The 15,142-nt window shown below is 33.5% G+C and overlaps 1 protein-coding gene across 1 annotated transcript in view; it reads left to right on the top strand.

Moving 5' to 3' along the window:
• The window catches only part of LOC136037398 (uncharacterized), a 154,314-nt gene extending 144,610 nt beyond the window's left edge, over nt 1–9,704 (top strand). The window contains exons 16-17 of the mRNA XM_065720143.1: nt 3,787–4,050; nt 7,313–9,704. Of these exons, the coding sequence (XP_065576215.1) occupies nt 3,787–4,050; nt 7,313–7,470 (422 nt within the window). The 3' untranslated portion in view covers nt 7,471–9,704. The remainder of the gene's footprint in view (nt 1–3,786; nt 4,051–7,312) is intronic.
• The last annotated feature ends 5,438 nt before the right edge of the window (nt 9,705–15,142 follow it).

Below are 15,142 nucleotides of genomic sequence, written 5' to 3'. Positions count from 1 at the left end.
GGGGGAGTTGGAGGGGGAAATCATGGAAAACACTTGGAGTGGAGGAATCGGGATGAAGCTTGGTGGACAGAATAAGCAAGTGTCCTTGATACGTGATTGACGTAACCGTACTAGATTCGCTCTCTTTGGGGGAGTTGGGGGGAGGAGTTCAGTGATTTGGTGAGTTTGGTGCTTCTGGACGTGCTAGGACGATGAAAATTGGTAGGCGTGTCAGGAGCTGCACAAATTGACTTGATAAAGTCGTTTTCCCAGATTTGACCATCTGGGGGGCTAAAGGGAGAGGAAAAATTAGAAAATATTAGGTATTTATAACTTACGAATGGGTGATCGGATCTTAATGAATTTTAATATTTAGAAGGACATCGTGACGCATAGCTCTTATTTTAAATCCTGACCGCATTAAGGCTCTTATTTTCCTTTTAAATCAATCTATTGATTCATAGAATTTTGTTAAAGCTCATACCTTATGAGCTCTTGGCTCTTAGCTCTTCTTGCCTCGTCACAAGTGCCATATGAGCTCTTAGCTCTTGTTTTTTTTTTTTTATACGGAGGCACAGATATACGAGATATCATGAGAGATATTACGATGTGTGTTTTTATTATTTTGCCATGTAAGTATTAGAGATGGGTTTTTTTTGTTGTCACTAGACGGCGCAGCATGCAAAACTGGATCCATAAACATTTGCTGTCGGTTAAAATCGATTATACAAGGTGCGCACGCAGCAGCCGCGACATAGTGTCTTTTGGTTTGCATTACTACAAAAGCGTGGATTCTAGTCCCACAAAGGCTTCTAGTACCAAAAATTCCCAAAGGATTGGAGACAAAACTTTGCCCTCCTGCCCCTTCCCCCGTGTCAAAATTTAAGATCCACTTACCGAGGCATATACCATCTCAATAATAATATAATGATACTGTAATAATAATAATAACTGTAATAATATAGTAATATAAAACACACTATTATAATTAAGCAATAATGGTAACAACCAAGTTCTTGCTTGATTCTAGCAGGAGAAACTCTATTTAACTTTATATATATATATATATATATATATATATATATATATATATATATATATATATATATATATATATATATATATATATATAAATATATATATATATATATTGTATATATAAATATATATATATATATGTATATATAAATATATATATATATATATATATATATTATATATATATATATATATATATATATATATATATATATATACGCTTCATTTCAATTAAATAAAATGCACAAATTATTAACAAAAGCTACATCATATTCAAGACTAAAGACCCTCTGAGCTCCCGACCTTAATAAGGGAAGTGAAGGACCGTAGTAAGCGACGGAGGTGCAATTCATTATTTGTGAGTACCGAAGGTCCGAGCGAGTGGAGGGTAGTGACAAAAATCATTTAGTTCAAATGAATTTCATGTGAAGTAAATAAATGTGAAATGCACTAAATTTCAGTAGTGTCTTAAATCGATTACTAAAGCTGTTTAGTTACATTGCCAACAACCCTCACCTTATATTTTGTTTCCTAGATGCGTAATTTTTATATGAAATGGATGAATGTGAAATGAAATAGATTTCAGTAATATCTTAAATCACTTGCTAAAGATGTTTAGTTACATTGCCAACAACCCCCACTTTATATTTTGCTTTCTATATGCGCAATTTTCCTGTCAAAAGAATCACCTAAGTGAATATGAAATGAAATGAATTTAAGTAGCATCTTAAATCTCTCACTAAAGCTGTTTAATTACATTGCCAACAACCCTCACTATATTTTGTTTTTAGATGCGCAATTTCCATGTCAAATGAATGAATGTGAAATGAAATGAATTTAAGTAGCATCTTAATCAAACAGTTCGTGGTAACGAACTGTAGTAACGAGCGACCCGGCTCAATAGTAAACGAAACTCTAAAAAACGGAATTTTGATGCTAAAATATACATCAAAAGAATCGAATTTTCATGCTGATTTTAAATATATAAGTTTCATCAAATTTAGTCTTTGTCATCAAAAGTTACGAGCCTGAAAAAATTTGCCTTATTTTAGAAAATAGGGGAAAACACCCCCTAAAAGTCACAAAATCTTAAGTCACAAAGACCTAAAAGTCACAAGATTTGGGTCAAAATCACACCATCGCATTCGGCGTATCAGAGAACCCCATAGCAAAATTTTCAAGCTCTTATCTACAAAAATGTGGAATTTCGTATTTTTTGCCAGAAGACAAATCACGGGTGCGTGTTTATTTGTTTGTTTTTTTCCCTCAGGGGTCATCGTATCGACCAAGTGGTCCTAGAATGTCGCAAGAGGGCTCATTCTAACGGAAATGAAAAGTTCTAGTGCCCTTTTTAAGTGACCAAAAAAATTGGAGGGCACCTACGCCCCCTCCCACGCTCATTTTTCTCCAAAGTCAACAGATCAAAATTTTCAGATAGCCATTTTGTTCCGCATAGTCAAAAACCATAATAACTATGTCTTTGGGAATGACTTACTCCCCCACAGTCTCTGGGGGAGGGGCTGCAAGTTACAAACTTCGACCAGTGTTTACATATAATAATGGTTATTGGCAAGTGTACAGTCGTTTTCAGGGGATTTTTTTTTTGGTTTTGGGGGTGGGGTTGAGGGGAGGAGGCTATGTGGGAGGATCTTTCCTTGGAGAAATATGTCATGAGGGAACAGAAATTCAATGAAAAGGGCGCAGAATTTTCTAAACTTACTATAAAAAAAACAATGAAAAAATATACATGGAAAAGTTTTATCAGTTGAAAGTAAAGAGTAGCATTGAAACTTAAAACGAACAGAGATTATTACACATATGAGGGGTTTAACTCCGTATATGAAATGGGTTGTCCCCTCCGCAATCCCTCGCCCTTTACGCTAAAGTTTGACTCTTTGTCACAATTCTGCTTTTTAAAACAATTAAAAGCTTTAGCGTAAAGAGCGAGGGATTGCGGAGGGGACAACCCATTTCATATACGGAGTAATTTCTGTTCGTTTTAAGTTTTAATGTCGCTCCTTACTTTCAGTTAAAAAAACTAGTTTTTTTTTATGTAATCTCTTACTAAAGCTGTTTAATTACGTTGCCAACAACCTTCACTATATTTTGTTTTTAGATGCGCAATTTTCATGTCAAGTGAATGAATTTGAAATGAAATGAATTTCAGTATTATTCTAAGTTGCTTATTAAAGCTGTTTAGTACAATGCCAACAACCCCCACTTTATATTTTGCTTTCTAGATCCGCAAATTTCATGTCAAAAGAATCACCTAAATGAATGTGAAATGAAATGAATTTAAGTAGCATCTTAATCTCTTACTAAAGCTGTTTAATTACATTGCCAACAACCCTCACTATATTTTGTTTTTAGATGCGCAATTTTCATGTCAAGTGAATGAATGTGAAATGAAATGAATTTCAGTATTATTCTAAATTGCTTATTAATGCTGTTTAATACATTGCCAACAACCCTCACTTCATATTTGGTTTTCTTGGTGCGCAATTTTCATGTGAAATGAATGAATGAAACGAATGAATGTGAAATGAGATTAATTTCAGTAGTATCTTAAATCGCTTACAAAAGGTGTTTAATTACATTGCCAACAACCGTCACTTTATATTTTCTTTTCTAGAGGTGCAATTTTTATGGGAAATGAATGAATGAAAGAATGAATGTGAAATGACATGGATTTTAGTAGTATCTTAAATCGCATACTAAAGCTTTTTAGTTAAATTCCCTACAACCCCCACTTTATATTTTACTTTTTAGATGCGCAATACAATGCAACTGTCAAATTTGCCTTCAAAGTTCGCGATTCCTCAGACAAGTGGTATCTGTTTTCTTGCAAAACCCTCAAGGATCGGGACACTTGGTTAGCTGCTTTCGCAAGAGACCGACTCCTCCAACAAGGAGAAGGATTCAGATCCTTACCTGATGGCGCCTCTTTTGATAGCATTAGGAGGTTAGAAGGGAAGGCCAACAAGGCAGTATATGACAGACAGAGACTGAGGCATATCAAAAATAGGCCTAGAGGTAAGTTACCTCAATTTCATGAATACACAGACTAACGCGTTATTTTTATTATTTCTAGATTATTTTGTTTTTTATTATGTTTGTCGCAAATCAGAGCAATTGCCCCATAAAGGAGGGACAGGTGGGGAGGGAAAGGAGCTTACAATTTGAAATTTTCGTTTTGGTTAGACACTCCCCCCCCCACACACACAGCACACTATATCTAGGTATGCGGGGATGTAAGCATTTGTATGTGGCACAGAGCTCACTCAGACAGACAAATTAAAAGCGAAAATTTTATAGATTTCGGTCCTCCTTGAATATGAACAAAAGTAGGATTTCCCATACTGTCTATATCTTCCTAGATACTTCTTCCAGGCTCAAAGAGATATGAAAATTTTGAATGTTGAAATATTTCAATTTCCATTTCTAAGCCCGAATCTGAAAAAAATTCTCCTCTTTGTGGCTTTTTAAGGCACTTGGTATTAACCAAGTGACGTATAGCGATCGCAAATTCTCTCGGTCTGTCTGTCGATCCCGGTTTCGCTAGTTTAGGCACTTCTAGATAAGCTAGGAAGATGAAATTTGGCAGGCATATCAGGGGCAAGACCAGATTAAAATAGAAATCCTGACTAGCGTTAAGCCTCTGATTTTCCTTTTAAATCAATCTATTCATTCTTGGAATTTTGCTAGAGCTCATGCCATATGAGCTCTTAGCTCTTGTTTTGTGAAGAATATCTCGATAAGAAATAATTTTTGTGTAAGCCGAAAGAAGCATTTTGGTGCTAAAAATTTTCTTATAATCATACATAAGAAAATATAAAACATAAAATCATATATTTATATGATTTTTTGGATCTATTCGTTTGGGGTGGGGTCAGTTCTTCTGTCTCTGACTTATGTTGAAAAAGAATTGCTTTTTTTTTAGTCATAATGTTTTGAAGTAATTCTCATGTTGCTACTTCTGCAGAGCAAAATACTAAAAACCATAGTTGATCAGTCGTGGAATATTTACTTGAAGCACAATATTAACTGCTTATGATTATTAATCTAATTTTTTTTTTTATTTGTTGTGGTTCTTCTTGCAAGGAATCTCAGGATAAAAAATAATTTTTGTCACCTCAAAGAAATATTTTGGTGCCTCAATTTCCCTAGAAGGAGGTAATTAAAGTCAACATAGGGGGGGGGGGGACAGTTTATTATATATCTTGTGTTGAACAAATTTGATTGTGTACTTAATAAATAATTCACCTTAGTTTTCAGGTCCAATGCTGAAATAATTTTTTTTACTCCTCGTAGTTCTTCTTTAACCAGTGATAATTGTATATATTTGACTTCTGGTTCTGACCTAATAATTTTAACCAATTTCGTCATCAATTCCTCCCTTTTTAGTCAATGCTTCTTGTCTATAGTTAAATGGTGTCTTGGTCGGGTTGTCTGGTCTTGTGTAAGTAATTGGATCAGCTATGAGTGTGTTCCGTTTTCTTCAGAGTTCACGTTAAGGGACTTGTAGTCAATATAATTCAATAATATATATTAGTAATTCAGATTGTATTAATTAAATAATTCATATAATTAAATATAATTAAATAATTCAGATTGGTATTGTAAAAATTGCAGGAAGCTGAGGAAAGCCTGGTAGGCCTACCCTGGCCAAACTTGACTAGATCTTTTATGATCATGAGTGTTGATCCTTTAAAAAATGCTTTTTAAGTCAATAGTTTCTTAGACCATAGTTGATAAACTAATGATTTAATAAATAAAATGAAAATGTAAAATTTATAGCAACGGGTATAACTGAAGTTGAGAGAGGGATCTAAGTAAAATATCTGTTTATACTGATCCCCTTTCATAATATTCTTCGTTCCTGCTGTTTCCCTAAAACCCAACACAATTCGAAGATCAAGAAAATATTCTGCCGCAACTGGGTCAAAAATTTCTACCAATACTGTGTCGATGCTTTAAAAAATGCTTTCTAAATAAAAAGTTTCTTAGACCATAGTTGATAAACTAATGATTTAATAGATAAAATGAAAATGTAAAATTTATAGCAATGGGTATAACTTAAGTTAAGAGAGGGATCTAAGTAAAATTTCTGTTTATACTGATTCCATTAGATAATATTTTTCGTTTCTGCTTTTTCCCTAAAACCCAACACAATTCAAGGTTCAAGTAAATATTCTGCCACTGACAAGTCGAAATTTCTGTTTTCTTTTAAATTGGTTTTTAAGAGAAGTCTACTGCAATGTTGTTTTGGAATCTATTTTCTAAATTTAGGTATATTCTTCCGACGTAAATTTTCAACAAAAATATGGTATTTGACATAAAACCCTTCGCATGTTTTCCGGCGTTATATCTTTTCCTTACTTAGCGAAAATCTCATAGTTTGTTGGGATTTAGATGTAGTTTTTATATCAAGTTTTTGTAGTTCTTTTCATTCATTTAAGTTAAGTCTTATAATTCAGTTCCGATTAGAAAAAGCTGTATAGTCTAAGATGCCCGTTTTATTACAGTATTAGTCAAAGATGCCCGTTTTATTTATAACATTTATTAAGGGTTTTGTAAACTACCAAACAGAGTGAAAATAAAATCTGATTGTTGGATTTTGTTGTATATAAATCTACACAGCCATATATAAAAATAATAACAATTTTAAAAATAAATTTTAATAATAAAAAATAAGAAAAATGTTCCAGTTTTTCAGCGCCTGTCAAATTTTAAAAATAGAAAATTTGGATGAAAACCATCATCTAGAATTATATGGTTCCAAACCTATTAAGAAGTTGTTAATTTCCCGTGAAGTTGTAGGTGTCGTTGGTAATTAGCAGATTGTTAACATTTGAATCTCTAAAGACAAAAACATTTTCAAATTAACAAACAAATTTTGCTCTGATTTTCACGATTGAACATGCTGCACTGACGAAAATGTGATATTGTTCTAAAACCTAAAAACTTTGAGACAATCAGAAAGAAATTGTAGAATTTAGGCAAGGTCGTATCCAGTGGGGGAGGGGGGGCTATGGGGTTTAACATACCTCCCTCCAAATTCTTGTCTGGCTCGTAAAAACGTGACAAAAATGCATATAAACAAGTTTATGATGCTTTTTAGATTTTTTTGTAACTCCTTCACCCCCCACAAACAAATAACACCCCGAATAAAAATACTGGATATCCCATTGGTTTCACCTACGAATAAAGCTAAGATGTGTCCAGAGGGCAATCTTTTTTATTATGATGTCCTTGGTACTTTAAAATTTGTATCTTAATTTCGATTCTATTTCAGCCAAAAAAATTGACCCGGTATCAGTACTCTCATTACAAGACGTGACAGACGAAGGGGCTGCAATTCGTTTGGATTCAAGTCGGAAAAGCTCATGGTTTTCTATTGGGAGTAATCGCAGCAAAAAACGAACTTTATTAACAAGCCCTTCAGAAGTGTGATTATGTTAATTGTGCATGATTTAGTGTTGTTTTTTATTTTCTCAGTGTGGAGATATAGAACGGTAATGAGATGAAAAGTCAACACCATCTAGCAGTACCCTGCGCAATCAGAACATTAATGACCGATTCTTAATTTGAGATTTTGATAATTAGATTTTCTGTTGTAATTGGTTCTAATTCTAATATTCATTTTAAAATGAAAATTCAATTTTTGTTGAAATTGTAATCCTATTTTGGCTTTATTAAAAATATGAATTTGAAAATATTATGCCTTTTATTAAGCCAAAGATAGAAGAACTATTTCTGCCAAAAGGACTCATAACTGTCTACATTTTTTGTGTAACTAGTTCATGTCCTACGTACAAAGCTAGCCTCATAGGCTATTTTATTGTCAATAAATATTGTTTAAATATCAATATCGTCCTCTTCTAAGAAATGTCAGATTAAATTTAAGAAAAAGTTGGAACTTCGATGAATATCAGAATTTTAATTAATTAGTATCATAATCAACTAAAAAGATTGATTAGAATCTTCCTGCTTCTGATAGCTAAAGTTAATATTAAATCAAGGAAAATTACTTATTGATGTCGAAGTAAATAATAAGTTCAATAAATAGTGTGAAATAGCTCAGGTACTATGAAATTAGACCATTCAAGAAATTTTGGGAAATAGTTAAATCAATTAAAATTAAATTACTTGAATTAATAAGAAATAACTAAAGCAAATAAATCTAATTAGTTATTTCGGTTGATACTAAATAAGGAATTAAACAAACTGTATAGAAATAGTCCAGGGACTAAGAAATAATACGATTTAAGCATAACGTTTTGGGACATATGGGTTTGAAAGGTTTACCCCTCCGAGATTCATATGCTTTCATAGCGTTTACCTTTATAGTTTTAACGGTTGTCATTATAGGAAAGATGAAAAAAACTATTTTGTTGCGGTGAGGTATTTTGTATATAGTTATAGATAGATCGCGTTGTACTGAAAGAATATTTGATAATGTTTGTATTTTTATTACAAAAATTGTTAGTAAATGAAATTAAATGTTTATCAAATATATTCAACGTCCAAGTTGGATTTAAAGTTGTTTCATACAAATATTTTTTTTAATTTATATGTGAGTATTTAATACCTCTGAAAAAATCCAAAATACCCACATTTTTCACCATGTTGCTCTAAATTGTCTGTATATACGTATTTTTAAGACTAATGCTTTTTTAAAATTTCAAACAGTTTTTATAATGGGTTCTTGTTGATAGTCAAGTGGAATTTTGCCGATCAGCCTAATTGGAAAGTTTGGCCCGCACTTTTTTTTGGAAAATTGACATTTTGCTGTTCCATTTCTGTGGAAAATGCCAAATGGAAATTAGCTTTGACGGAAACATTTTTTCAATTGTTATTTAATGAATATTTTTATATTTTATTTGATTTAGATAGAAAAAATGTTTATTCATCTAGCTTATAATATTAGCCTCAAGAGGCAATGGGCCAAAACAGTCGAACAACTTTTGATGTCATTTTTTTTTCCTGAACAAAATGTATCAAATGAAAAAAACCTCAAAAACATAGCGAGGACTGTGCGAAGGTATTATAATTTAGTTTATAATAAAAAAATTATATGATGCATCTAATTTGGGTTCAAAATTTCATCCAATCCCATCTGTAGGCGCTGCACAGTATCTCGGTTAAAGTTTTTGACTACCCGAGGGACCGTTTTTCCCGTATGTCCGAACTTATTGATTGATTTCAAACCCTGCAACTTCTTTGATCACCCTTAAATTGAGAAATTCCAATTAAATTAATTGATAAATTAGTTTTTTGTTTGGTCAGTTGTTAAAATATCAGCTTTTAACAACGATGGAATGTAAGTTTTGAACATTAGGCTCACACTTTGGAAATCCGACACATTTAAGGGGGTGGGGAAGATGGGAACTTTCTAACATCTCCTATTGTTTATTTTTTGGATTTTTATCCGCATGCCTGTTTGAATTATGAAGTAAAATGAACGAGTTTCCGAAAATAAAATTTAGAATTTTTTTCCTTATGGCTATTATCTGTGGCATTCCACTTAGCATTTGTCATTTTCAAATTTAAAACCAATACTTTAAAATGTATTTTTCGTATATCATTAACTGGGCTAACTACAGTGTATTTCCAGTTTTACTAGTCTTTGTTAAAGTGCTTTTAATTTTCGTATATGTTTTGGAATAAAATATATTTTTTATGTATTCTTCATTTACTCTTTTGAGTTTATGTATATTCAAATAAGGTATATATTCTTCTCAAACCTATTGCTTGCTAGCAAGACTGAAAAAATCACAAAAAGAAAACACACAAAAAGAAGCGAAAAAACATACATGATGGTTTGAAACCTATAATTAACCTATACATACATGAAACCTATACATACATGAAGGAGATGAATGAAACCTATACATACATGATGGTATGAAATATAATTTCCATTAAGATGCATCACCCTTTTGAAGTAAAAAACAAGTTTTTTCAATTGAAAATAAGGAGCAATATTAAAATTTAAAACGAACAGAAATTATTACGTATGTGAAAGGGGTTGCCTCCTCCTCAACACCTTGGTCTTTACGCTAAAGTTTTTTAGTATCTTTGAAAAAAAAACTTCTTATTGTTTCAATTAAACGAACATAGTGTTTCAGACGTCGTTCTTAAAGAACTCGGACAAAATTCAAACTTCAGCGTTAAGAGCGAGCTGTTCAGGAGGAGGCAACTCCCCTCATATACGTAATAATTTCTGTTTGTTTTAAGTTTTAATGTTGCTCCTTATTTTCAGTTGAAAAACTTGTTTTTATAATTGAATTCATCAAGTAAGTAGTTGTTTTTTTTTTCTATTTTATAAAGTTTACATTTTTTTTTGCAATATGTAGTTTTTACGCAATATCTTAATTTTTTTTTTTAACACTTTTATCGTGTTTGTTTATCGGTTCAGCACCGGATACATTGAAAGTTTCTGAAGCCAGTACTAGTGGCTTCTGGGGGGGGGGGGGGGGTAAGATAATGAATTCCACGCAACAAAGTAGCAACAATGGTCGTGCATAGATTCTCAATTAGGGAACAGGGTTACCATAGGCAGTGTATTTGTACTATTTTTAGGACATTTTATCCACAATAGTGGCTTGAATTCATCCAAGCAAACTAGTGCTTTTTAGATTTGTCCTTTAAAGTTTGTAATTTATTACTTTACTTTGTCATTTTAACCCCAAAAGCATGAAAACTTTTGCCACACAATAATTCTTTTCTCTTGTGATACTTTTTGATGGTAAAATAGTGGGTTCCAGTAAGCGAAATGGCAACTCTGTACGACTCCTATTTGGATTCCGGAGACAGGGCTGGACAGGCAGTACATTTCAACTATTTTTGGTATACTCTTTCTATAATGATTGCCTGGGTGCATCTAAAGATGAACTCAAGCCCTGAATTTGGAAATGATGTAATAGAAATGCTGTGGTGCTAATATACTGCCTGTAAGGGCCATGTTTCTGAATTAAAATTTTACTGTATAGCAGAGCTGCCACTTTGCTTTGTGGAGCTTACTATCTTACCGGCAGAAGTGCCGCAAGAAGAGAAGAGGTACTGTCTTCAGAGAGTCTTCATACATGTGATGCAAACCCGACAAAGGAACACAAAATAAAGGTATGTGGAATTTAAGGCAGTACGTAAAAGTTACCCTATCAAAAATGCAAATTTTACAGAAAAGAACCAAAAAGTGCCATTTGCTTTAAATATACTTAAGCCACTATAATTTAAAAAAAGTGCTACAGATAGTACAAATGTACTGCGTGTGGCACCCCTGTTTCTGAATTGAAATCATAAGTACGGCCAGGGATGCCACTTCAGTTTGTGTAATTCAGTATCTTACCGGTAAAACCAAAAGACGAAAAGAAGTACTGTCTTCAGAAAAATGTTTATACTTGTGGCACTAGACTAACAAAGGAGGACTAAATAAAAGTGCGATAAATGTCAATGTTGCGCAAAGGTTACCATTAAAAATATTAAAAATGTTGAATAGAAACGTGTAAAAATACCGGTGCGAACATGGTTGACACTACCATCCCGATGAGAATATTCAGACGCTGTAGTTATAGGCTAACAGCCGAAGTTTAAAGCGTCAAAACCCTCTCGGAATGGGGACTACTCCCAATATTGATACCACGCCTAGGTATATCTCAAATTACTTCTGACTGTCTTGCAAGGAAATCAAGTTGAACTAGAGGTGTACATACGTAGGTGTACTCAAGTGGACATTATACCTGGAGGAAAAATCCCCTTAAACCCTGATAGGGTAACTCCTTGGTATCCTAGCTGCCGACGAACACCAAACTGCGAGTCAACATTCACCAATTGTATTAAATAATGATCAGACGAAATATACCCCTCCGGCCAGAAAAAAGGAAAATTATTGCGCAGAAACTAAAAAACCAGGCTCACTGTGTTCTGTGAATTGTCACAGAACACCATTCTGATATAAAACTAAAAACTGAAAGATGATTGGATATCTTTATAAAAAAAAGGCGTGAACAAGTAGCCAAAGAAAAGAAAAAGTATCCAAACTTGGTGAGCATGACTCACAAGAACAGTGATTATAGGGAAGCAGTAAAAGAAATTAAGATTCTGCTCAATAAAAGACAAACGAGGAAGAGGGTGGGACTTGTTTAGTATCTTGTGCAGACAGACATTGGATTTTAATGACTTATTAATAAATAAAATTCAATGATTAATAAATAAGTAATAATAATAAATAATTTTATATTAATAAATAAATTTTTATGACTTTTAATAAGCAAAAGGTGCCTCAGCTTTGTGATTAACGAAAATCTAATTAACGTATTCACAAAGAATTAACAAAAAGGAGAACGAGACATTTATCTGATAAATAATTGGGTGTCTTACAACACCCAACAATAAGCTTTAAAGGATAGAACAGACAAATGTTACTTTCTTTTGATGTTCTCTAAAAATAAATATATGCTGCAAATAGTGCAAAATCTACTGCCTAGAAAAAATGTACTATTTATGGCAGTTCTGTTTCAGAATTCAAATCCTTTATGCAATCATTGTTGTCAATTCGCTTTGTGGAGCTAGCTATTATCCGGCAAAAAGTGCCACAACACTAAAAGAAGTACTGTTTTAGAAAGTTATCACACGTGTCATGCTAAACTCATAAGGGAGCACTAAATCAAGCATCGGAAAGTTAAAAATATTGCACAAAAGGTAATATCTGAAAAAATTTCAAACATTAAAGGAAAGAAACAAGGAATACTATTTTCTCTAGATGTACTCAAGCTAATAATTTGAAAAACACTTCTACAAAAAAAAGCAAACGCAACGCCACTTCCTGTGGCAACCCTGTGTTAGAATTCAAATCCTATGTACGGTATTTGGAGCTTGCGTCTACTTTTATGAGCTTAACAAAAATGCTTAAAATATTGCGGTGCTTATAGTTTCTTTGTTGAAAATACTTGAAATATTAAGTTCATGATTTAAGATAAATAGTAAAATCGGCAATTTCTCTAGCTTACTATTGTTGTCAGCGTTGGATTTTGGAGAGAAAAGTGGATGGTTGCCTAGAGTTTTGACGGTTTATTTTTCTGGATGTACCCATATAAATTTAATTAGAACTTGCAAAAAATGAAACTACGCCCATACTAAGGAGGGGTCACCAACTAAATGGCTGATACGGTTATATACATATGAGTAGCCGAATAAAGCAAGTCAGGGGGTTCTGGTCCAAAGCCTAAGACAAGCCTGTTGTGGCTACAGTCTTTTCCCGTGATTTCGCTGCTGAATTTATTGACAATTCTAGAATCACCTAGCCGGGTTGCTTCATCTGGAATAGCCTCTTTCACTTGTAAAAAAAAACTACTTTTATATCCCCTTGTGCTCTTCCTCATTATCTAGTCTTGATCTCGTAACGTCTGGTTTCTAAAGACTGTCTTTGCTGCAGCTACCCAAGCCAGGTGGTGCAGTCCAAAAAATCCAGCATCAGTCGAGTGAAAATCCCGTACCACCACATCTGTGAAAGTGGAGGGAAAACTGAATAAGCAATTCTATTTCATAATCGTTGGTGCTTCCCGTAACACTTTAGTAGAAAAATTTTGAGCTTATTTTTGAAAGGTCAATTGACACCTTATGCACGGAGTTCCACAGGGAACAGTTAACTATGGGGCTCTTCAAAGTGCCAATTTCGGTGATTTATAATTGATATCCAATCTCTGCCTGAGTTTTTTCTTTATTTTTCAAAATGAGGCAAATTCTTCTGAACATTACAGTTGGAATTTAGATAAAAACTCAATATTTATCATCATGGAAACTTAATAGTATCACTCAAGTTCATTGGTTTAGCCATATTGACTCCTTGCTTCCTCATTTTTATTTCTTGACTGAAAATTATTAGTATCGCTGAGGATGAATCTGTCGGAAAAGCTTTAGAAAGCATAGATTGGCCTGGCTTTTCCAGCTTTCAGTAGATATATAGAAAGAGTACAATAGGACAGAATAGAGCTACCAAGGGCTTCATTCACTTTGATTTTCAAATTGACTGCTGTCATATCGGCAGTCAGGGCTGGAAGGCTATAAACACTGCCAAAACCTCCAAATGCCCGAACCTTTCCAAATGCCCAAACCAACCAAACTGCCCAAACCTTTCCTAATGATTACTCTTCCCTTTTTCCGACTCTCCCTTGGTCCTTGCATAGAAATATGGTACTAAGATTTTTAAGCGACTTCTAGGATCTTTCCATCAAAAGTTGTATTTTTAGCCATGTTCAGCTAACTTACCTAATCAAAGTAGCTAATTAACTTAGTCTTGCTTTTAGGACTGCTGATTCATATGCTGCTATGATACACCTACATCGTGGTCTTAACATGGGACATAAAAAAATATCAATTTGACATGGAAAGATCCCTCCACCTCCACCCGTTGAACGTGACCCCATAGGTCATGGCCTAATTGAATAAGATTATAGCAAGTAAGCATGCCTGCTTAACCCCAACGGTCAATGCAAACACTTCTGCGTCACAGCTTGATGCTGATGATGGTGCTGCTTTTAGAAATCATGATGAATTCATGATGGTGCGCCATCACCAATAATTGAACTTCAGAGTTTTTCTACAACAGAGGGATCAAGTGTAGCTATGAAGCCGAAAAACGTGAAAAGTAACCGTAAAATGAAAAATACTGTATGAGACGAAGGGTTAATACTCACCAAAATACTTTAAAGCGGCACTACACTTTTTATGCCCGTTCTAGACTGGAAAAACTCCATAGCTCATCCTTCATTTTATGAACGCTAGAGACAATTCGATTAATCTTGATTAATGATTAATCAATTAATGTTGACTAATAAATAATCTTGAATAATCTAAATTGCAGGAAAAAAACTTATCTTTTTTTTTATAGAGCGGTAGAAGCATCGAAACCTTCCATTGACAATTACCAATACTTTAAAGTCTTTGGAGTACCAAAGACAGTAGAAACGATATCTGATTCTTTTGGTTAGCCAAGTGGATGCTTACACAACCATATCTTAAAAAAATGTAAAAATAAAATTTTTCAGTTTAAATGAAAAAACATGAACACGCAACTACTAAGTTTTTAGTAGCAGCGGGTGCTAAATTAAACGACAAACCGACG

This window comes from Artemia franciscana, chromosome 16 (assembly GCF_032884065.1).
Source record: "Artemia franciscana chromosome 16, ASM3288406v1, whole genome shotgun sequence".
Lineage (NCBI taxonomy): Eukaryota > Metazoa > Arthropoda > Branchiopoda > Anostraca > Artemiidae > Artemia > Artemia franciscana.
This window is presented reverse-complemented; position numbering and strand designations above follow the sequence as displayed.